General features: G+C 39.6%; 1 protein-coding gene across 1 annotated transcript in view; it reads left to right on the forward strand.

Annotated features, from left to right (window-relative positions):
- SLC25A13 (solute carrier family 25 member 13) overlaps positions 1 to 25,397 on the forward strand; it is a 188,806-nt gene that overhangs the window by 122,673 nt on the left and 40,736 nt on the right. Inside the window, 4 exon segments of the mRNA XM_081288022.1 lie at positions 5 to 89; positions 572 to 730; positions 13,960 to 14,012; positions 15,538 to 15,618. Coding sequence (XP_081144148.1) covers positions 5 to 89; positions 572 to 730; positions 13,960 to 14,012; positions 15,538 to 15,618 — 378 coding nt within the window.

The raw sequence follows: 25,397 nt of genomic DNA on the forward strand, positions 1-25,397 counted from the left end.
GCAGAAAGCTTCAGGTGATTCAGCCCGGCCAATCCTCCTCCAAGTTGCAGAGTCGGCCTACAGGTTTGGTCTGGGTTCTATTGCTGGAGGTTAGTCATGGATGAGTACAAAATTTTTGCTTTTATTATTCCTTTTTATCTTTTCTCTGATTTACCACCTTGAGCTATTACAGGTCAAATCCTGCCTAGTTGTTCCCCCAGCCAGTTATCTATCTGTATGAGGTAGAACCAGGGCAAAGGGAACTCTTTTCCATACCTTCATGTGAGCAATGTCTTATAAGTGATACTTTTGTCTTACTTGTCTTCACACAACCTTTCTAAAAACAGGCTAGTAATGTAGTTAGGCTGTGGTGATATGCTTTTAATTTAAACTGTGCCAATCTTTTATCAGGAGATACTTGAGTGACAATCCACAGCACTTTATTAAGGATATAGAAGGGCAAGTTTTAAAATCTGGACATGCAGAATTTGTTTATTTTTTTCAGCCTTTTGTTTGATTTTGTCCACCTAGTCTGTTCTTTTCTCTACCTGACCCTACTTCCCTCTAAAATGATGTCGTTCTTTAATTTTAGCTGTTGGAGCCACTGCCGTGTATCCTATTGATCTTGTAAAAACTCGAATGCAGAACCAGCGATCAACTGGCTCTTTTGTGGGAGAGCTCATGTATAAAAACAGCTTTGACTGTTTTAAGAAAGTACTACGCTACGAAGGCTTCTTTGGCCTGTATAGAGGTTAGTGCCATGCACTAAATTCTTGAAAGGTGAAATAAGGGTTTGGTTTCTCATCTCAATTCCTGAAATGAATCAGAGAGACTATGCTAAAATGGAAATGCAGCAGATTCTCAATTATCCATGCTAATGGGAGTAGGCTCGAGGCATCTGGGGCATGGCTAATCAAAACAGCCCAGAATCTGAAAGCCATTTATATTGCTGTGTTGTATGTTATATTTCTTAAAATAATAAATTATTTTTATAAACATCTTCAGCAAGTTTTTAAAAGGCTCATTGTATTCTTAAAGTATTCCACTCACCAGCTAATAGGGAAAGTTATTCTAGGATCAGGACAAAGCCTGCTCAGGATTCATGTTCTGGAATTATACCACAGTGTTCCTTATCCAGGGTCTCAGTGACTTGTAATTGACCATGATCTGAAAATATCAAGTAAAAAATCCAGAAGTAGACAATTTATAAGTTGTAAATTAAGCAGTAGTGTAAGTACAGTGATGACATATCACACTTTTCCTACACCAAAGTATGATTTTCAGGTCATATATAGCTTTACACTAAATCACCTCCTTTCCCATAATCTCTGAGTCATTGGTCTTCTCCCATCATCACAAGAAGAAGCTTTAGGTGGGTAGGGTACACTAAGATATCTTGAGAGACTACAGTCGTATAACTTTACAGTATATCGTACAGTTATTTATTAGCTATTGTAGTTAATCTTTTGCTTCGCCTAATTTATCAGTTAAAACTTTATCATAGGTATGTGTATATAGGAGAGAAGAGCATACATAGGTTGGACTATCCAGGGTTTCAGCGTCCACTAGAAGTCTTGGAATGTGCCCACCATTGATGGTTGGAGACTGTGAAACTACATTAAAGTCTGTCAATCAGATAACCAAGGGTTCAGTGCAGCACTCCTTTCCTGCCTCTTTCTGAGTGAAACTTGCTCCTTGCCTTCTCCCTCTCTACCCAGTGGAGTTGATTCACACACCATTGTAGCCTGGCCATCATGTCTCCAAGACCTATTCCTCTAATCCTGAAGCATGGTAACAGAAACAAAGAATATTTCCTTATAAATGGAAAGAACCCACAGACCCCCTGCTTCCCTGTTGGCCTTGGCCTAAGGAGACACACCTTGACTTCCCAACTTCATTTTTATGCTCATCTTCTGCAAATAGGAAAGAAGTACCTTTCTGTCAGCTAAAATGCAGAATTGCAAGGCAATTCCCACCGACTGCTTTGCCATTTGGCCAACTGCAGTTCTCCCCTCCTTCCCCTCCCAGTGCTTGCTCTATAAGAAGATAGTATCTAGTGCTCTGCTGAGGCATATGATGAAACTGGCAGCCATATAAAACATGCCTCTAGGCCTCTTCTGCCATCTGCTGACTCTAGTCTCCAAAGTAAGCACCAAAGTTAAAAAACAAAAACCCTCTCACCTTAGAAGCTAGGAGGTTTCCCACTACAGAGGAGTTCCATTTTGCAGGTCCTAATATATAGGTAGATAACCCTCATCAAAGGCCTTTTGATCTTCTCTCTGCCCTCTACCCTTACCCCTGCCTCTTTTTACAATTTGGAAGGTCTTTGACCCCAGGTGATTGATGATGACCCCTGTAGGGTCACTGCCTTCTTTTTGAAATACTTTTTCTCCCTGATGACAACAACCTTGCAAATGAAATGGCTCCTACATAGTACAAGGTTAATGTCCCAGGGCTTGCTTTGCAGTGAGTTAGGCAGAAGTGACCACCTTAACTGTTCAGGTGGGTGGTTTTTTTGAAAGGACAACTTGGAACCTCTAGTCTGGACAATGTCAGAGCCTTGGCATTGCTTCACCAACTACTTCATGGGTTTTCTTTTATGTGTGCTAAATTGAATGTCAGTGTATCTTTGGAATTGTGAGAACCCTGTCCAGCACTACTAAGTGTCTTCAATTTGTTGTGTTGACTAGACTGTTTTTAATTTTTAGTCCCTCTCTCTTCTCTGTGACCACACCTGCCAGATCCTCATTCTTATTTATCCCTACATTTTTTAATGGGTGCATTATTGTTGTACATAATGGTGAGTTCTGTTGTTACATATTTGTACATGCATGTGATATAACAATATAATTTAGCCAATATCACTCTCGAGTACTCCCCGCCAGATTCTCATTCTTGATTATATCTAGATCTCTCTTCTGCGACCTGTCCTTTTCACCTGATAGTCAAAAGAGCTCAAAGCACACCTCGGTACCGATTGCTGAGCTAAGGTGGGCCTTAGAAAGTGGTTTATATCTCTAGGGACTGCTCAGTTATTGCATGTGGAAGATGGGAACAACCGCTGTTAGTTTCTCATAGGGAAAATGAGCTGGCATATTGGGTAGAGATAAGGCCCACTCGGAATAGCCAAGAGACAGCTCTTCACCCTATTCCAGGATTATAAATTCCAGGATTTATCTATCTGCTTGGGTGTCTGAACCTTCAGGGCAAGGGCCAAATCCATCTGTCGAGATGACAAATAGAGTGTGAATATTGGAAAATTAGTCCTGGGAGTCACCTATGTTCATTTTGTCCTGAGTTCTTTTCTTTTCCAGCAGACATTTACTGTAAAACTCTTGTTTAGTTCCAATCTGTAATTTGGATCTTGAGAGCAAAGAGATGATAGACAGTTCAGGTTAAAAATAATAATAATGATTTACAATCTTGCCATGAAAATGACTTCTTTCTTTTCTTGCTTGATCAGGGACTAATTCCCTTTAGTTCCTTGCACATAATCATTAATTGTGTATAACTACATGTTTATAAATGCTTATCACCGGGGAAGAGAGAGATCAGATGAAAATGTAGATACTTGGGGGAAACTATCATTATTAAAAGAAATAATAGAAATAAAAAAGACCTGAGGTATTTCTGAGACTTACTTAGTATTGTAACCTTTATATACACAGTCAAGATTTAAATATTTGCCTGTGATCCTTTGTACATTTCTCATTAAATGTAATTTTATTGTTTTAAAAATTTTATCATTCTAGAGGAAAATGGTTAAATTTGAAATTCGAGAATATAAATTGACTATACTAATGCTTTCACCTTGCAATATATGAGAAGATGTCGGAGTGCATTTCTAATTTATAAACATGTTTCAAAATATTGAGCATTTTTTTCATATTTTAAAATTTTACATAACATGTAATTTTTCTCCATCAAGACATATATAATTGCTCATATTCCCTGAATAGGATAATTTGAGAATGTTGCATAAGTGAGGTCTCTCCCCTATTTTAAAATTACCTTTGTGTATACTTTTTAAAAAGTTGGTGAATGACTCCGAATGAAGGTGCTTTTGCAGCATGTATTCTTATTACAAGGTTAATAACTATCTTTCTCTGTGACAGTCTTTTTTCTTATACCAAGAATACGGGAAGCTGTTTTTGTGTTTAAAAGTCTTCCCTGTGGAACTAGAATGAAGATTATTTTTAAATAATTCTTTTAGCTTCAGGATGCTCTGTTTCGCTTTTTCCTTTCTCATGCAGCTGCCAACATCTGCATAAAGTCCTGGAAGTTATCCTGCAGTAATCAGAGAGCACATTTGAATCCCTGCCCCTTCCTCCCAAGGAGATCAGAATGTAGCTCTAGGGACTGCTGGTGATGGCCTTTCTTTAGTAGACTGCCTCAGGGTCAGAAGAAATTTTAACTTTGTGAGCTGGTAGTTCTTACTCTCCATGTCTCTGTTTCTTTGTCTCTAGAACACTCTTATTTTTTTGTGTAAGTTTTGGTTTCTGGAAAAGATCTCCTTAGAAGTTCTCTAATTCTGGCTCCACGAACTTGCTCAATAGTAAGGCAGACTGCTTTCTTGCTTTCTTTACACACACACACACACACACACACACACACACACACACACACACACACACTGGTTTTCATAAGTTTTTTGTAATTTTTAAAAATGTGACCTCCAGGCTAAGTTTGTCTGTATGAAGGGAAATAACACCTGACATACTCCAGACCCAGTGAATCCTCCAGAGCCTTAATGGATTACTTGACAGCTCATTTGGTCTGAATGAACTGGATGACCAATAAGTCAGTCATTGGCCTCTACTATAGAGCAAGGCATATTTAAGAGAAACAATTGATTAAATGCTCTGAACTTTCCAGAAACAACTAATTTCTGCTTTTGAACTTTAGGGCACTCTCCTGTCTCAGGTGCTTCTGGTGCTGAGATGAGCAGCCTCAGAAATTAGAAAATGATTTGGGAGGACCTTTGGGAAAAAGATGTATTCAAGAGAAATCAGGGTCCATCAGAAATACTTCTTAGAGGAAGGTTTATGTTTCCATTGGTGCAAGAATCCCTAAAGAAAATTCTCCAGAAAGAGAAATTAGGTCATTCGATGAATGAAACTTAATTTGGAGCAGTACTTAATCTTTTGAGGTAATTGGCCAAAAAAGGGGGGGGGAATTAATGAGTCCACTGATCCAGGTTTGCAAAGTTTTAAATATGTCTTATTTCAGGTTGTCTGTGTAGTATGAAGCAGTCATCTTCCGTCCTGGAATGTTCTCAAGGTGACATCTAGAGGATGTTGTGGTGATATATCAGGAAGTCATTGATCTATGTATATTCTGAAAGGAAGTTTTGTCAGGCAGCAAATTTATGCCAGATTTCTTCTTGTGGTTGATGGTACCATAGAAGGGAGTATCCAAATTGTGCGGCCCTTAGTGAGAGTCTTTCTCCTTGCAAAAATTTTTTGGGCAAAAATAGATTTAAAAATCCTAGCACTAAAATAAAATGAAGTTTGCATGACTCTGAATTACATTATTTAAGAACACGTGCATTAAGGAACAAACCATGACTAAACTGCGAACTGTCCTGAGCCATGGGTCCACCCTTGTCCACCAAAAGTTTTTTAATGAATATAAAATAGTTTAGTTTGAGTTTTATTTTCTTAGCCAATTGCTATATACTCTGTTAGAGTGTTAAACTAAAAAAAAAAAAAAAAATGATTATGGGAAATCAAACAAGAAAGAGCAAAAGATTTGGACAATCCCTACGTTAGGTTACCATATCTCCAGGAATATACAGGGAGCCAACTATAGTGAGCACACGACTTTATTATCTGAGACCAAGATGACAGAAACTAGAACTGAGGTGGGTGTGAAGAGTTGTTAGAGGCTTGTGAGGAAAGTGATGAGCTTAGAAAACTGGGAAAGGTGGCAGAAACATACCCTTCCAGATACCCTGGAAAAGGAAAAATTAATGAGTGAACTAATTTCAGGCCTCTGGAATGGTCATATATAACCAGCTACTGTCCTCACTGAGACTGAAACAAAGGAAGTAGATTAAACTTCATAGTTTAGATAGACAAAAAGATAAGCAGCATCCTGAAAGTTGTCAGGAACTGGGATGAAAAACGGAAGGAGACTTTGTGATCCTTCCTAATGGTCTTTACTTCTGGAAAACCCCTAAAGTAGCTGATTTTTTTCTAGGCTCTACTCGGGATCATTCATTTTTATGTTTTTTAGCAGTCTCCCAGAGGCATCCCGAGCCATAACTTAGTTAAACAGATGGTGTCTAAAATTTTGAGTAAAGCATTTAACCCAGATAAGCAGGCATTGAAATCTTCATTGCTTCCTTGGCCCCTGCCCTTTCCCCAGCTCCACTATCCAGCCACCTCGGGGCAGCAGCCCAGGAGCCTGTGGAGAGCTGGACTGTAATGAGGGCTTTGAAAGGGGATAGTGTGGTTGGGAAGGTGGAAGTGCCTCATGCCCGGGGCAATACTAGTCAGAAGCAGACAGACAGATGGGAGGAGCAGAGAGGAAAGAATGTTTGAACAAGTGAGGAGAGAAGGGCATGGAAATAGGAGCAGGAATAAGAGCTGTAAGGCAGGGCTCACTGGGCGCTGATAGCTCCAGAATGAAGGTTAATCTGATGTTGAAAGCAAGGGGGGCAAGTGTAGTGGCCTCAACAGTGAGGTCAGGAGGGTAAGAATTTAACATAGGAAGGGTCGCCCCCAGGTTGAAACTAGATAACGGCCGTGTGCTGCTGTGGCTTTAGCTATGGGAACAGGGGTGTCTTGTGGAATAATTTCTCCTACCAAATTTCAGTTGTTGCCTCTGAATGCTTTCCACCCCATTTCATGTGTTCTGCATTCCCTTTCTCAGGGCTGGCATGGTGCTTCTCAAAATCCTTTTTTTTTTTTTTTTTTGTCTGAACAATAGTAGCATTGCCTTGTTTTTGAGTTTCTTCCCTGTTAGCAGCCCCATGGTTCTGCATGTCTTATCCAGCTTAATCTTTTGGAACAGTAGCTTTAGACAGCTACAGTGGTTCGTGGACTGTCAACCGGGCTTTTGAGCACTACTTTCCCAGAAAGCCTAATATTCATGATGTGGAGGTGTGATGTTAATGCCCGCCCCGGGGCCACCCTCCTTTAGTGGTATGAAAGGCCCAGTCAGTGCAGGGAGCTGGCAGCATGAGCTGGGAGCCCAGAGAAACATTTCGGAACTGTCTGTGCTGAAAAAAATGTCGTTCTGGGACAGAGAAGGAAGTTGGAGCAGTAAGTTCATTAGGGGGCCTAGAGCCCACTGTGGGGACTGGTGGTGGATCTGGACATGATTCTGAGAGCTCCAATAGTCGGTGAGTGGGCCTGGAGCAACCTGCTTATCCTGTCTGAATTCCAGTTTCCTTGAAGGAGGAAAAGAAAGAATAAATGGTAGTGATGATGATAACATTAAGATTAAAAATAAGCCACAACAGAATCTATTTCTGTAGAACTTTCTGTGTGCTTGGCACTGTTCTGAGGGATTTGTCTATATTAACCCATTTCATCTGCATAAGTACACCGTAAAGATGATGTGATACCGTAAGTGTTCCCATTCCACGGGTGTGGAAGCAAAGGGATGAGGTATCTTGACAACACTTACACAGCTAAAGCATAAGAGAGTCAGAATTCAAACCCAGTGGCTGGGCTTCATACCAATGCATTTAACCACTTGGCTCCCCTGTCAGCAAGTAGAAATTACACTGCAAAAAGTTGCTTATCAGCAGAGGTTGAGAAATTTTTAAGTTCTTAAAGATTTTATTTTAACTTCAAAACAGTTGAAGATGTATTGTTACATCTGTGTTACTTCATTATCTTTGCCTATAGAAAGGAGGGCCCTGGACTCTGACCAGATATGCCCTTGCTGCTTAGGGACAGCTCTTCTAAGTATAGGCATAATGTCATAGGAATAGCATTTACTCCTTACCTAATTCTGGATTGTGGATGTTATTCAGACTGAACTGCCTCTTGTAAACAAGGAACGGATCAAGGATATGCCTCGAGAAGATATGGAGAAAGAAGCATTACATTTTTTGACAATGTAAAATCGGTGACAAAGAGTATCTGGCTCTTTGTATTCATTTTTTTCATGTATTTATCAAATTAAGTCAGTGAATAGTAATTAGCATCCTTGTTTCAACAACGAGAAACCCAGAACTGAAAGAATAACTTGGCCAAGACCACTCATCATGAAAGAGGTACAAACCAAGGATTTTAACCCAGAGCCCTAATTGTTGATTTTGTTGCTGGGCCACTGGAAATAAATGACCTTAGTTGGGCCAGCATTATTAGTTTCTTTCAGAGTTTCTTCCAACTCTGAAATTCTAGAATTTCTAAAAAAGTTCTTAGGTAAATAGTATGATAGCCTTCTAATCTAGCACATTGCTTGCATGATTCTCCTTTTGGGAGACTAAAGGAAGCTTAAGTTGGAGGCTTCTGATGTAGGCTTAGATCCCACACCTCCACCTCAGCTCTCGTTGGGCTGCTCAAGGGACTGGAATCAGGAGGGACAGTATGATTTATATCTCTAACCCATGAAATTTGAAGACAAAATACCGTATTAATTCTGTACCCTGTAAATCTTTTCTCGCATTAACAGCCTTCTGGTAGAGTAGAGTTTGCCAAGGAAGCATTGCCATATGTGCTGATGGAGCTGAACTAAAAAGAGAAGATTAGAAAACTAACCACATTAATAAATTTCACTTGAGGCGGTTAGAAAATGAACTGCTGTTTTGACAAGTAAGAAGCAACACACACATCCAAGCTATGTTTTGAATGGTTAAAATGGATTTCCAGTGCCCAACAGAAACATCTTATGTTAAAAACCTGATATTTTTGCTGAGTTACCCAGATGTTCAACATATATGCACTTGCCACTTAAATGTCACGGGGATGAAGCACCTTAGCTGGAGTGGTGGCTTCCAGCCTTACTGAGTCACATAGACCTCCTTCCTTTAAGGTCAGGGCCTAAGAAAGGTTCCTGGAATTCCTGCCTCCTGAAGAGCATCTACCCAAGGCTGGTGGTGTCAAGGCTCTCAACTTTGTGGCTTCACATTTTAGCTTACAGCCACCTCTGTTTTCTTGTTTATCCTGGGTCATCACCACAAGAATGGTTCTTACCCACCAGCCCCGAGTGCTGATCTGGCCCAGGTCTTACAAGTTGATATGTACATTGGTTTCATTCTAAGTTGAAATTCTTCAGTTTAGTATAATGAAACTCATGGCCTCTGATGATATTTTTTTAATCTCCTAATTCTTCTTCCTGTCTCTGGTCTCCACCCTTGCTAAGTATCCTTCACCTGCCTCTGGAAAGTTTTACTTTTTGACCCTTAGTGTTTACTTTAAAAGCCACCCCATGCATCAAGAGAATTAGGTTTGTTCTTCTTAGTGTGACCAAACATGAGATAAGTGCTACAGTATGCCTGGCAGTAGCCAGACTGCCTGGGTTGAATCCCGCTTTCTGTCTAACAACAGAGTAACGTTGGGTGGCAACTTTAAAGTCAGCCTCAGTTTCTTCGTAGGTTGATGGAGATTAAAAAAAAATAGTGTGCCCTGAGTAAGGTTGTCATGTGGCTTCAATGTGTTAATTCACATAAAACACATAAAAGTAGCACCTAGTACCTAGTGTGTATTAAGTGCATAGATATCATTATTGTGTAAAAACATCTGGGATCTTGCCCTGACTCTGAATGGGCCATGATCTTGAACTTTGGGTGCCTTTGCACATAGGATTCCCTCAGCCCAACCAGGTTGCTCTCCCCTCTACTCACATCTCTTGTCTAAGGAGAACCTGTTTCCCTTAAAGGCCCCAGGGCAAAGAGCTCCTCTTCTTTGGTGCATCCTCCTTCCTGCAGGCAGAATAACTGGGTCTCCTGGTATTTTGGTGACCCTGGGCTCTGGTGCTTATCAAACTATTTCCAAGTATTTTGTCCCTTGCTGGTACATGGACACAACTAGGGTTCCCTTTCCTTTTAAACGAATACGTTTTTTTGAGGGGAAGACACCAATCTCACTGTCTTCATCCTAGTTCATTCTAGAACCGGGCACACAGAAAAGGTAACTGGTAAATGTTTGCTCCATAAGTCAATATTTGTTACTCTCATTTTAATCATAAATACAGGGTTTTCTTTTTCTTTTTTTTTTAACTGTTTACAGTGCATCACTGAATTTATAGTGAGAAAGACAAATTTCAGTAGTTTACAAGGCTGGCTGAGATGATTACATCTAACACTGTGGTCAGTTGACTCTGGGAACTTTTGTATTAGTCATTTGAAAAGACTGTCACAGAATAGTTTTGGAGACAAGAGATCATCATTGAAATCACAGTGCTTTCAGACCATTCACAATTTAGGTCTACAATTTAATAATAAGAAAAATACATTTAGCAAGTAAATGTTGAAACATTTTGGTTTTGACCTGAAAACAGTAAAAATAGAGGTTTTACTTTTGAATCTTAACATCTGAAATTTAAACAGCTTTTTGCCCACATTTTTACTAATAGATATTAATGTATTTTCATTGGTTAGTAACTAAGCTTTTCTTCTCACATTATGGGTAACTTCTTAAAGATTGATAAATGAGTGTTTTAGGAGATGAGACTGCCTTCTTTGAATGAGAGTGCTTGATTCACCCAGGTGGTTTCCTATTCCCTCTTTCTCTCCTGTGCTGCTTTGGCTTATTTAGATTATAAAAAAGCACAGCCCCATTCAGGCTAGCTAGTGCACAGGGAGGCTTTCTGTTGAGTTCATGTAAGGCAGAAATCTCATGGAGTAACGGGAGTTAACCTAGAGCCTGGCCCTCACTGGGACTGGAGAATGCTGGAGACAATCTCTGTGCGTTTGGGCTCTGTTTTCTCTTTGGTGTCCCCTTTGTTTTTGCTCTACATTCTCTTCTTTCCACCAATCTATTTCCTTTGTTTATTCATGGTTTCTGCTTCCTTGTGACATTAGCACATGCAGAGCTTCAAGCTGGTCCTTTCCCCTGCTCCACTCCTGGCATCTTTTCAGTTTATACCTCTGTGCTAACCAGCACCATTGCCTTAAAGGACTCTCAACCTGCCTCTGAGTGGAAATGCACTTTGGTTGCCCTAAGGCTTAGGTTGCTGAACTGCCTGGCTGTATAACTTTTAGGTGTCTGCCCATTGTCTAATCAGCTGTAGCCTCAGGGAAACACAGACTCTGAAAATACAGCTACCTAGAGAAGGGGTTGCAAACGAACTGCTTCTAGGATCCTGGTAGCTTATTAAGGGAGCATTTGAGGCTGAGAAGAAATGCATGTTACACACATGACAGTTGAGTGGCATCTAAGGGTGTAAACTCATGAGTAGAAGGGCTTAGGTTTGAAATCCCCATCTCACCACTTACCACCCGGATAACCTGGAACAAATTACTTAATCTCTGTATGCCTTATTTTCCTCTCTGCAGAGTGGTTATGAGGATTAAATAAACTTAATAAAGTACTTACAGTGGTGCCTGGCACATAACAACCACTATATAGCTGTTTTAAAATGTTTCATTAGCATCAGTATCTTCATTATTGTTGAATTCCACAATGAAATGGACTTTGACCCATTTTTCCTAAAACCGAAGCTGTCTTGGTCTATTTTGTTTCCCTTTTTGTGTAGCCATGAGCAAAAAGAAACACCTCTCTATTGTGTGGATATCAACAGAGCAATGAAAACAAAAGCTGGCACTTGTCCTCATTGAGGTGTCAGCATTCAGGCAGGGAAGGACTTTGGCCAATTGGATGTCTGGGTCCTTGTCTAAAGGACAGAGCCTCACCTACCTGGAGGAGATTGCTGTGATATCAGGAGGAGGCCCAGGGCTGTCAGATCTGTCTGTCTGTGCAAGGAGCTTAAATTATGTTTGAAAACTTGTGTTCCTCAATCACATACAACTACAGATTGGATATATATAGCACACAGGCTAGTGACCTCTGACCTCAGACTGCTCCTCTAAGAAGATGTGTGGGCAGGGCTGGTCCTTCAGGAGAGGCTACAAGTGGACTTTTTAGTACAGATGAATTAGAAAATTGTACTTCCTGTCCAAGGAGAGTATAGCGAAGCTTCTCTGAAGGACAGCAGTGTGGCACAGGGAATAACTGATTCTTCCCTCAGTCTGCTTAGTATTTCTAAGAAAAAGTGTTCTTCTTTGATTTTTATTTGTTAGAACAAATGAAAGCCAGACATGGTTGCACACACCTGTAATCCCAGCAGCTCAGGGGGCTGAGGCAGGAAAATTGCAAGTTCAAAGCCAGCCTCAGCAACCTAGTGAGGTCTTCGGCAACTCAGTGAGACCCTGTACTCTAAATAAAATATTAAAAAGAGCTGGGGATGTGGCTCAGTGATTAAGTGCCCCTGGGTTCAATCCCTAGTACCCCCCAAAAGAAAAGAACAAATGAAAATGACATTTTTTAGTTCAGTTATGTAGATCCACTACTGTTTAACTATCGTTCCTGAAAGAGGCCCTTTCCTGTTAAAGGCACACCTCCCTGTACTCTCCAACCTTGTTTTCCTCCCACTTGGCTAAAATGTGTCCGTCCGATGGTCCCCACGAACTCATCACTTTCCACAGGCTTCCTCATTTCTTCCTAGTTGTTCATGCTGAAGACTTATTTCTTGTTGTACAGATCTAGTAATGAGCTCCTTTTTTTTAATTATTTCTTTGTTTTTTTAATCAAGAAATGTCTTAATAAGTCCTTCAAGTTTGAGAGATAGTTTTGGTGGATATAGAATTCAGGGTTGGATTGAATTAACTTTGAATACTTCAAACTGATCATCTTCCTGCCTCCTGGCTTCTGGGGTTCCTGAAGAGAAATTAGCTATTGATCTTAATAAGGATTCCTGTATATGACAAATTGCTTCTTTCTTGCTACTTCCAAGAGTATCTTTTGTTTTCATTTTTCATAATTTCACTGTCTGGGCATACCTCAGTCTCCCATCCTGAAACACATACACACAGCATCAGTTATGTCCTCATCTTTTCCACACAGCAGTCAGAGTGCTCTTTCAAGTCCATGCATTAGCACATCATCTCTTGCTTAAAACTACTCACTCTTCATCTGAGAATGAATCAGGCTCAGAATCCTGGCCCATAGTGTGGCCATGGCATTTGGTGCCCACCTGTGCCATTCTCCCTGTGCCTGCTCTACAGCGGCCCTGCTGATGTTCGGGTTGCTGATGTTATGTTGATTTTTAGGTCTGTTGCCATTCTAGAGCATACCAGGCTTGGGTCTCCTCCACTTTCTTTAACCCATCTGTTCCCCTTTTTGGAATGTATCTTTCTTCAATTGTCACTTTCCCAAAAGGTCTCTCCTTCCATGTGAGTCATGTAAGGACATAATCTGATTTGTTTTGTGCTTGTCATCAAGTCACAGTTATTCAGTGAATGAATGAATGACTGAACTCTGGGAATTTGGGAGGAATGAATAAATAAATAAATATATAGATATGCATATATATATTTATCAGTGGATTTAGTAAAGAATATATATGTATGCGTGTATTAATTATATATACATATATCTTTAATAAAGAATGTGCACATGTACATTCATATATGTAAATATATATATACACACACATCATTAGGATAGACTGTATATGTATATATATGTATGTATTTTTTTACTGAAGCCCTTTGATCCAAGAGGCAGGAGGGAAAGGAGGAGACTTCCCTGGAATAATGAGATTTCCTGTATCACTAATATTGTTGATTTACTCAATGTGCAAACGATCCAGAATGTGGAAGGGAATTTACTTGGGCCTGATGTGGCTGTTAGAAGTTAGTACTTGAACATTCCATTTCAAGTATTCTCATTAAAGGTAATAGCAGAAAATTGCAGCAAAGATTGCCCCAGTTTTTAAGTGGTGATCCCCTCTGCAGAGCTGTTGATTTGTTTAGTTAATGCTAATTTATTTAATATACTTCTTACTTATGTTGATTTTTAGGTCTGTTGCCACAGTTATTGGGAGTCGCCCCAGAGAAGGCCATAAAACTCACAGTAAGTCTTTTGAGTTGGTGCTCTTATTAAGGGAATCTGCACAGACTCAAGGATCTAGCCGGTATTCTTCTGTGAACCAGCAGGCTTGTGGTTCCTCTGAGGTGCTAACTAATTTGTAGATAGGGTACTCGGCACATACAGCTTTTCGTTATACCCCACGTAACATTGAACATCCAAAATGTAATGAATTGGAAGATTGTTGGTGGTTGCTGCCATCATTATTTCATCATTGCCGTAACAGCAGCATTTCCTTCAGTATTACCACAGTAGGCACTTAGTGTGTGTAATTTCTCATTGTTTTAATTGCAAGCAAAATTTGATCCACTGTTTACAGGTAAGGAAAGGTGCACAGGGATTAAGTAGCCTGCCTGCATCCACATCATTCATAAGCAGGAAAACTAGAATTCAAAATCAAATTTTCCAACATCAAAGCACATACTCTTTCAGTTACACCTGCTGTTTATAGACTGTGAGTTTAGGATTTGTTCTGTGAAGCCCCATTTTAGGGCTCTGTGTTCTAGTTGAAATTGATCCTTCATCACTATTTGCCCAGTGACTGGCTTATGTTGACAGGTGGTTGACATTCAGTTTAAGTTTGTGGAATGAGTAGATATGGCATGTGAATCATTAAGGTCACAAAACCCCAGGAGTTTAAACTCTAGTTTTGAATTGGGCCATGCAGCCTTGGTCCTTAAAGTTCTTCTGATGCCTTATATGATGTGACCTCAAGATAACCAATCTTCTCTGGACTGTACTTGCCAAAAACACATGATTGTTCCTTAAGATTGCTTGTTGTACATACCATTTTGAGAATATTATACTTAATTAATTAATGCAATTAAGGTTCTTTGAGAATCCTTGAGGAATTTTTAGATACTGAATTTCTACTAAGCTAAAAAAATCTGCACAGCCAAATTGGTCTCAGTGAAGAGTGCTATATTAGATTAAATCTTGTTAGAAGACTTGAAAGTGATTTTTAATCAAACATTATAAAACAGTTCTTAAATTATAAGACATGCTTGTATTTTGTTTCTACTGTCTGTATGTCTTTCTCTTCATGCATTTATAACTGTAGGACATACTTGAATTTGGGGCTTATAAGGCAACATATCTTTAATTCTTTTCCCTGCAACATCAGGGATGCATATATATTTTTTAACCTTTTAAAAACTGCATATATACTGGGCGTGTTAGTTCACACCTGTAATCCCAGGCCAACCTCAGCAACTTTGTGAAGGCTTAAGCAACTCAGAAAGACCCTATCTAAAAATAAAAAAGGCTGGGGATACAACTTAGGTGCAAAGTGCCTTGGGTTCAATCCCCAGTATAAAAAAAGAAAGGAAAAAAAAAGAAAGAAAAAACTTCATGTATGCTATTAAGAGTACCTCTCTCAAATTATTTTAAGGTTGTTAATTTATCCAATGGACTGACAGAAAAAAATAGCATGTTAACAGATGTATATTTATACGTGTTTAATGCCTTTCTTTATATTTTTCATCAGCTTCTATAAATATTTTTCTTCAAGGTGAATGATTTTGTGAGGGATAAATTTATGCACAAAGATGGTTCCGTCCCACTTGCAGCAGAAATTCTTGCTGGAGGCTGTGTAAGTACCTTTCACTACATTGGGAAGATTTGTTTCACACACTTATCACTGCCATGGTCAGAGTGGACTAAGGCTTCTGTTTAACCACAGATCCTGTACAAAGGCAGAGTCTCCTAGGGCAACTCTACCTGTCCTACACAGGCGACCATTCCTGCTGTGGAAGGGTAAATGTCTCTGGTCATACTGCCTGTTAAATTGTGCCTGTGCAGTGCATCATTGCTTGTGGTTAGTTCTGCAGTAGAAGTCATTCATGGCAGAAATGTCTGGCTTTTGAAATATCTTTGCTAACCTTTTCTAAAGTTAATTTGCAGTACATTCTTTCTTCAGGACTCCCTGTCCTAGGTCAGGCACTATGATTTGTAGCTTGAAGTCAGCAGCCATGGCTCTCTGCTTTGCTTTTCCTTACAAGGGGCAGCAACCCTTCAAGCTTCCAGTGCTTCTGGGGGAATGATGCTGGGGATTAACTGGCTGAGGGTGCTCTGCATTGTCAAAACTGTGGAATGATTGCTTCTAGATATGGACAAACAACCCGCATCCTTTTCTGAAGCTCTGCAAAACATTTTGTCTCGCTTTATCTCATATACTGGTTTGTTCGTGTGAATATAAATACTTTAAGTAAATTAAACTCTTATACAAAGACTGGTGCTATTTAAAGATAAGGTTGGTTAAATAAATAGGCTTTGATCACTCAAGCAATATAGTAGTGGTGGATTTTCTGCCTAACCTGTGTGTCTTTTAGGAAAGATGAGGTCACATTTTTCTTTTTCTTTTTTTTTTTTAATTGTTTTTTTTCTGGACTGGAAATTATTTTATGTCAGCATAAAATAATTTTCTTGAAAAATCATTGAGTTCAGAAGTTGGCCAAACACCTGAGCATTAACATTTGTGTGGAATGGGCTCTCATCTTAACATTGAGTAGCCCCTTCAGCATAATATGAAATCATGGCTCCTGGTGATTCTTAAAGAGATGGATGGAATTTGGCTTCTGTCTGACTCTCTGTTTGATCATTGACCTGTCAGAGATGGCCAGGTAGGATCCCCCTTGTTCTGTAACTTTAGTAGCATTCAGGACGGAAAAAAAAAGGGAGCCTTTAGTGTCCTCAATAAAAAGGGCACACAATAATAATCACAGAGAATGGCAGGAATTGCAGAAACTGCTCTTCCCCATAAGTACTCTTCATTTCAAAAACCTCTATGCATCCATTTGAGTAAATGGATTTTCTGATTTCTAAATAGGTGTTTTCCATAGGCTGTGTCTAGCCCAGGCTTTCAGGTCATCGCAAGGGATTCAAGATAGTAAGGCATTTATTTCAGTAAGTCAGGTCAAAGGGGTTTGTTTGTTTGCTTTTAAAATTAGATTTTTAAACCTGCTAAAAAGGCACAATTATAGATCTCTATAAGAATACAAAATATAAAATGAATTCTGTGATCCTCCTCAAGATTTTGGCAGTCATCATGGCTTGCTGCCTGGAGGTGTATTTTCTTCTCAATGAAAGCATTTGCCGACACATGCATCTGGGTGCCAAGGAGATTGGTTGTGGCACGTATTGTCAGTGTGCCATCTGTAGGTGGTCTTGTTTTCATATGCGGTCGCCCATTTCAAATGCAGAGCACAGGCTGGCATCAGATGTGGTGTCTAGTTCTTGTAGAGAAGTGTAGCCCTTTTTCAAACCTGATCTAAACACAGGCTTAAAATTGGAGCCACTTGGGCTTTACAGCTACTTAAAATATCTGTGAAGTTTGCCACCCTGCATCTCAAAGGCAGGTAGAGAGTAGTCCTCAATGTTTCATGTCTCCCCCAGTCCAGGAAAACAGTCCTGTGGGAAGCAAACAACTCCAGATATCTTTCCATCTGTGAGTGGAAAGATGAGTGATTCCATCTTGTGTGCATGTGAGAGAGAGAGAGAGAGAGAGAGCGAGAATGAGAATGAGAATGAGTGTGTGTGTGTTTTAAGTAGTAGCAGCAGCATCTCTCCCAGCAGTCTTTGGCAAAGTTTTCCCTTAACTGGAACCAGTGTGTACTTTAGAAAGACATTGTAAGTTGCATAGCCTGGTCAGTGCAACAGAGGGTTTTGTGAGGTTGTGTCACATGAGCAGTGCCCTGCCTTAGTCCAGCCAAGCATTACTAGGTGTTGACTTGTAAGTCCCTGGGGAGCTCACCTGGCTTCATTATTACTAAGAGTCAGTACACATGGCTGACTTTTGCACTTGCAACCAAAGCTGTTCATTTCTTTGAACAAGGCTTTTTCTGTTTTATAATCTGTTTTCTACAAAAACAGAAAATATGCAGGGAGATCTCTGTCTCATAACCTCATAACTTCATAGTGCTTAGCCAGTTTTTTCCAAAACCTTATTTAGTTTTTGGAAAAGTGAAAGTGATAGCATGTTTGGAGGAAGCCAATCATTGACACATAAAAGGAATAAAATCTATCCCATTCCTTAACTTGATATTTTTGACATAATAATATCTGTAACTTACGAGATAAAAAACATTCTTTGGTTTCATTGACACATCTGAAAGGGTGAATCTGACTTTATTTTAAAACTTATTTTTCATACTGAGATTAGTTTTAGTTTAGAGCCTTATGAAAAATTTGACTTGGGGATGAGATTGTGGCTCAGTGGTAGAGCACTCCCCTAGCACGCACGGGGCACTAAGTTCGATCCTCAACACCACATAAAAATAAAATAAGGTATTGTGTTCACCTACAACTAAAAATATACATATTTAAAAATTTTTTTTACTTGAGTTCTCTGAGCATTTTTATAGATTCACACTTCACAGTAGTGACATTCAGCACACTTCAAGACTAATCTAGGTGACTGAAACCAAAGTTTACAAATTCTTAAGTTTGAAAGAATTCTTTGCAGTTTACATTTTCTCTGTGAGTTGGATTTTCTACATTCTAAATTAAATCAATAGTTGTGGAAGCTCTGACAGCCATGGACCCTCAGGCTTCCCTGCACAAAATATATATACCCCTGTTTCTTCCATCCTTTCCACTCTTGGGTTAGAAGCTCAGGGAGTCTGTTAGTGACAATGGAGGTTCTTAGTAAGTGGCAGAGGAGAAGCCTGTGACCACTACAGATTCCCAGTTAGGTCCCCAGTGACTTTGAAAACTTATATACTATCTCTGTGTATGTTGTTGTTATTGCTTTCTTACTATCTTAAAAAAAAAAATCCTGTATAATTCCTGTGATCTGTAGGTTATAGTCCTTCAACTTCTGTGTGTCTAGTGGAATAGAGCGTTCAAATCCTGACAGTCTGAGATCTTTAGCTTTTGATCCTTTTATCTTCAAAAGGACCAGCTAAGCAAAAGTAGTACTATGACTGATTTTAAGGAAGAAATAGAAATTTGATGATTAATTTATCAGGCATTAAATAAATCTAATATTCACCAAGAAAAAAAAAATGTTAACAATGTGTAAACCTCTGTGTTTTAAAGTTCATTTAGTAAAACTTATTTATATGCCAATAGAAAATAGTAAGGTTCTACAATAATTTTTGGAAAAACAAGTGAACCTGCTTTTGAACTATGATCCTTTAGTAATGGGGCCACAGTATTTTCCTATTGTGATGCTCATGTGTGTATTCATGTAGAAATATACCTGCTGTTTATGGAAATTTACATTTATTTTGAGTGAGCAAAATCAATGAGAATATGATCATGTCACTGGTTCTGAAAGGGATTGTGAGACTATTATCATTGGGAAAATTTGGAATGAAGAACAGTTTTATTTTGTTTTTTTCCCTCCTCTTCAGGTACTAAGGATTAAACCTCAAGGCCTGGTACATGCTAGGCAAGCACTCTACCACCAATGCTTTTTTATTTTATTTTAAATCAGGGTCTTGCTAAATTGCCCAGCTGGCTGTAAACGTGGGATCCTCCTGCCTCGGCCTCCTGAGTAGCTGGGATTACAGACATGCATCACTGTGCCCAGGTTGAAGAACAGTCTTAATTGCTGTCCCTGGCAAGTAGGCAGCACCCTAATGCTGTCCCCATCTACTTTCTCACTATCATGGGGATTCCCCTGTGCATGATATTTTAATACCTGTTTATAGCCATATATCAGATGTCATTTTTGAGGCAAGTTTTTATTACTTGCCTTATCTTTTTTACATTACATTCATTTGTGGTTGATGTTTATCTTGAAAAGATTTGGAAAACACAAAGATACATGAGTGTGCCTACCAGCAAAACTCATAAATGTAACAGGAGGCCCTTGTCCCAATTGCTTTTCCTTTCTTCATCCCCCAAGAGAACCTATCTTGAAATGGGTGTTTTTCATTCCCATGCTCATCTTCCTGCTTTGCATTACATATGACTGTACTCCTAAGCAATACAAATGTCTGCTTTTGAATGTCTCATTCAAACCTGTAGGAACAACTTGATTTCCAGATTGAAGCCCTTGCATTTTCCCATCAGTGCCATTCTTATGCCTTGCTTGTCAGAAAAGAATAGTAAATGGGAGTATCACTTTCAAATGTCGTAATGTGGCATATGCTGTGTGTCTGTTACAGATGTGTAGATTTATAGGCATGTATATAGATATACTTAGGGTTGGAACAGTATATTCATTTAACCAAGTTTTGATTTCTTCCCTAGACTACAGTCATTCCTTCAGTTGCACAGTTTACACTTAACTCAACACTAGTAAATTAAAAATTTTAACCATCCCCCACTTCAGAAACACACCCTGCCTGTCTGCCTTACTATTGATCCTCCCTCTCCCCTTGTCTTTCTTTATCTCCCTCTCTCATAGCTCTTACCACCTTTTAACATTCTGTATAATTTTACATATTCATCAAATGACATCTGTTTATTTTCTGCCTCTCTCATTATAAAGGTTAGGCTCCACAAGAGTAGGGGTCTTTTTATTCATAGATGTACCCTCAAGGGTCTCAGGTAGTAGATGGCAAAGCAGACTCTTTGTAAATGTTTGTTGAGTGGAAGAATTTTAAAACCAAAATGGCTCTTAAAAGTAAGCTTGTTAAATCTGCAGTTTATCTGTGACAGATCTGGTAATGGACTCATGCATATATATTTTCCTTTATATTAGTTATACTTTTTTCTGTCCTTAATAAAATTTATCACCTCCAAGCCATACTTCATTATGATTCCCAAACCATTAAAAGTAGAAAGCATATTGATGTTCATTATTTTATAAAGTGAATGTGTTCTTAAAACCTCAAAAGTCTAATTTTTGAGAATTTGCGTAATAGGAATGTTTTTATTTATAAAATTAATTCTTTTGAAAATTGTAACCATTTGTGCTGGGCATGGTGACACACACCTGTAATCCTGGCATCTTGGGAAGCTGAGGCATGAGGATTGAGAGTTCAAAGCCAGCCTCAACAATGGCGAGGCACTAAGCAATTCAATGAGACCCTGTCTCTAAATAAAATACAAAAGAGGGCTGGGGACGTGACTCAGTAGTTGAGTTCCCCTGAGTTCAATCCCTGGTACCCACCCCCCCCCAAGAAAATTGTAATCACTTGTAATAAAAGTAATCACATCTAACAGCAAGACAGTCATTATCCTGTAAAGAGCCTAGGCTTTTAGTCAGTTTGGGGTCTCAAAGGCTTCACCTACAGATTGGAATTAAGGATTAGATAGATAGCTTATTTGCCTTCTCTGGGCCTCAGTTTTCTTATTTGTAATATGGAGATAACAACTTCCTTTCAATTATCTATTATGTATAACAAGCCACTCCAACACTTAGTGGCTTAAAACAGTAATTTGTTCTTTCTCATAATGATGGGAGAGTTCTTCTGCCTGTTGGCTATGGTTTCATCTGGAGTGCTGGGCTGCTAGAAGATCCAGCATGACCTCTCACAAATGGCAGCACCCTGGGAACTCAGTGGGGCTGATGCCCAGGCCCTAGAGTTCTGCAGATGGACTTCCCCAGGTGGCATGGCTGCCAAAGCTTCCTCAGACCATACTGTCTGTGCCTAAGTGGTGACATTCTGAGAGCAAAGTGAGGAGCTAGGTCTCACAAGCCTTCCCTCTGTAGGTACGTGGCATTGATTTACTACATTGTGTTTGTTAAGCAGCCAGATTCAGTTGCAGGGGAAATCCACTTCAGAGTGGAGGAAGTGGCAAAGGTATTGCAGCCTTCTTTAACCCCCACAATTACCTGTCGTGGCTGTGGTGAAAATTAACAGAGATAATAAAGGTGCAGTATTAAAACATGATTCAAATGCTCCTTTTCCAATACCTTCTTTTAAATTTCTGATATATGTATTTTGGAAGTAAGCTGTGTTGTGGGGCAGAAGCACCCTTGTTGCCCTCCACCTTGAGAAGGCTTGAGGACCAGTCCCATGTCTTCAGGTCTGTTGCTGGTTCTGGAACCCATTCTTCTGTTCCAGAATGCTAATGGCCAGAGGGAGCAGAGTCCAAAATGTAAATAAACATTTCAGTTAGGCTTCCCCAATGTAGAGGAATATAGTCACACCCAGTTAGTTACCTTGGGTGAAGGGGAAGTTTATTAGAGTTTGGATATGGCTTGTGGAGGACCTGGGCTACCATGAGGACCCTTGAGATCTCTGACCTTTTGTCGTTGTTCGTCTGTTTTTGATGCACTAGAGATGGAATCCAGGGCTTTACATATTCTAGGCCAGTGCTCTATCACTGAGCTATACCCCGGGCCCTAATAGTTTTGTTGTTTCTCAGCGGTCAGTTTCCTCAGCTGGTCAGCCGAGCATCCTTCTTGTAAATCTGATTTTTATTTCATTTCAGCTCACACTGCATTCAGTCCTGGTCCCAGGGTTTGCTTCCTGGTGGAAGTGTTTCTGCATCACTGAGGAGGAGCAGGGTTCTGATGATCCTTCACAGCGCAACAATTCATCTTAAAACCTAGTGGCTTCAAAAACAATTTATTGTCTCTTGTGATTCTCTGGGTTGACTGGCCTCAGCCCTGAGGCTCTTGTTTGGGATTTCACATGGCTGTAGGCAGATGGCAACCAGGGCTGTATTCATCTGTGGGCTCACCTGAGCTGCCTATCCATGGTGGCTCACTCTTATGACTGGCCATAATGTGCACTATCAGCTGCCAACAGCAGGGACTGTAGTCCTGAGCACCTGCCATGACTTCTCTGTGTAACTTGGACTGTGCATACCTTGCCAGGTTGATTCTGGAAGGAGCCTTCCAAGAGCAGGCATCTGAAGAGTCCGGGTAGAAGATGCCAGACTTCTAATGGCCCACCCTTCCACTGCATTCTGTGGGTCAAGCAAGCCAGTGAGGCCAGGCCAGATTCAAAAGGAGAGAGATTAGACTCTGCCTCTGAGTAGGAATAGCAGCTCATGCAACCCCTGGTCAGTGGTGCAGTAAGTTGTGTTGTGGGGCAGGAGCACCCTTGTTACCTTTTACCTTGAGAAGGCTTGAGACCCAGTCCCCATGTCTTCTCACAGGTCTGTTGCTGATTCTGGAACCCATTCTGTTCTAGAACGCTAATGGCCACAGGGAGCAGAAACTCAATAAATAACAAGGCCTACCTTCAGGGTTTCATGAAATGAAACTGAAGTTTCTCGAGAAATGAGACAACTCTGGGAACAGGTTCCTCTCTACATTTTTCCACTTGGCTTTCTTGGTCTCTCTCTCAGTGACTTTGCATCTCTCCATACATTTTTTACTTTTGGTCCATTTCTTCTCTTCATGGCATTGACTTTTTTAAGAATTCCCTCCATGTTCTTGCAAGCTACCTGCTCTCTCTATGACTTCTCAGTCTCTCTCATCCTCCAGCTAATTAGCAAAAGCTGAATAAAATAAACTAATAATAAATAGTGTTTAATAAAATAGTGTTTTATTTCTCATTTAATTATTGAGAGAGGAAATTTGATTGACAAATCTCATTTTAGGTAAAAGGCAATGGCGGCATGGAATTGTGACCCTACCCAGATTGAATGAGTGTGCTTAACAATTCATCTTCCACCATCTGTGTATCTTCTAACCTTTTTTGAACTGTTTTGTTTTAGCTCTGAATTCTGTAAGTATTCCTTGAATAATAGTGTGGGTTCTTCCTTTATAAGATATACCAAAAACTGTCTTCTGTATGATTGAGCTTAAAATCCCTTGAGATTTTGGACCCAATCATATCAAACTTGAAAGAAAGAAAATTTCCTAATGTAATGAGCACATAGGCTCTGACAATCAGAGCTGGTCAGGCAGGTTGCCAAAAGTGGATTTAAGTCCAACTTTGGTGATCTTTTTCTTTCTTCCCAGGGCTTCCTGCGGAGACATGGCCTCACAGTGTAGTTTTCTTAAGACAGAATTTTTATTTCACTGTACAAGTCTCTGCACCTATCCTACTTATAAATAGAAGGTGATGTGAAGCTCAGTCATTAAGTTGAATTTCTGTGAAGTCACTCCTGTGTGACATGTCAAGTAACCAAGATGATATTATGGAAATAAGTGTATTATTTTTAATATACATACCTTTATAATTCACTTGTAGTTTAATGGAAATCTAATGGTTGTTGCACTTTTTAAAAATTTTATTATTTGGAATATTTTCTGTATTCCATAAGTATTTTTTGCATACCCCCACCTGTAAAATGTAAGAACATATTACAGATTTTCTTAATTTGTCCTTGTGCTTTATGCTGTCAACTCCTATTGATTTAAGGCTTAGAGTCTATAGCAGGTGTTATGTATGACCTGCTGTCTTTGTCAGATGCAATCACTGCTTCACCACTTGTGAAGATCTTCTTTTACAACTATGCGCTATGTCTTTCAGAACTTACGTAAATGCTGAGGAAACCTAGACATCCACGTGATGAGCAGAGGGCACATATCTCACTGTTACGTGTGCCTAGTATTATGTCTGATGTATAGTAGATGGTTAAAAAACATCTGTTGAATGAATACATGTTTGACTGGAAGGTGTTGGTGATGAGGACAATTGTGGAATTGGAAAGGAAAGGTGGTCACTTCATATTCCCTATTATTATTAATCTAGAGGAAGATGACCAGTGAAGAGGTATTAACTCCAAGGAAGGCGGGTGAAGGAATTCCCTAGAAGCTGTAACCACATATCCACTATGCAGAGTGTTTCATAAGAAAAAATTACATGAAAACTCAGTGGTAGAGCAGCCTTTAAAAAGGACTCTGTTTATTTTATTTGACTTCATTCCTAAAAATGTCAAATAACCCCTCAATATATTCAGAACCCCAAGAACAGGAAGAACATAATAACATGGGACATTTGGTATAGTTTATTTATTATAGCTTCTCTTTTAAGTAGAAAAGATTGTATTGAATGGTTAACATGTGAAATTATCTCAGAACCATGAAGGAATAATAAAAAAGGGGAGGGGAGCTTTAAAAAAGGAGCTAATGAAACAAACCAAAAAAAAAAAAAAATGTTAGCCATAGCAGTATCCAAATTTGAAGATCTCTGAGAAGCCGAGGAGGCAGCTCCATCATAGTTCACCCAAGAAGTCTCCTGTGTGATAGAACTGAGACCATGCCTATGACAGTTCCTCTGCCTGCCTGCCTCTGTGAGGGGAGAGGAGAGAATCTTTCTGCAGATGACTTTCATTTGGACTGGGAAAAAATTTTTAAAAATATCTGATGGTACTAAGGGTCTATGTTACTAAGGGTTTTCTATATTAAATATAGATTTAATATGTATTTATACATTGAAACTTAACCTCCAGTGTGATTGTATTAAGGGTTGGGCTTTGCAGAAGTGATTTAAGTCCCGAGGGCAGAATCCTTCACAAATGGGATTATTGCCTTTATACAAGGAACCCCAGAGAATTTGCTCATCTTTATGC

The sequence above is a fragment of the Spermophilus citellus genome (genome assembly GCF_964194105.1).
Source record: "Spermophilus citellus genome assembly, chromosome: 3".
Lineage (NCBI taxonomy): Eukaryota > Metazoa > Chordata > Mammalia > Rodentia > Sciuridae > Spermophilus > Spermophilus citellus.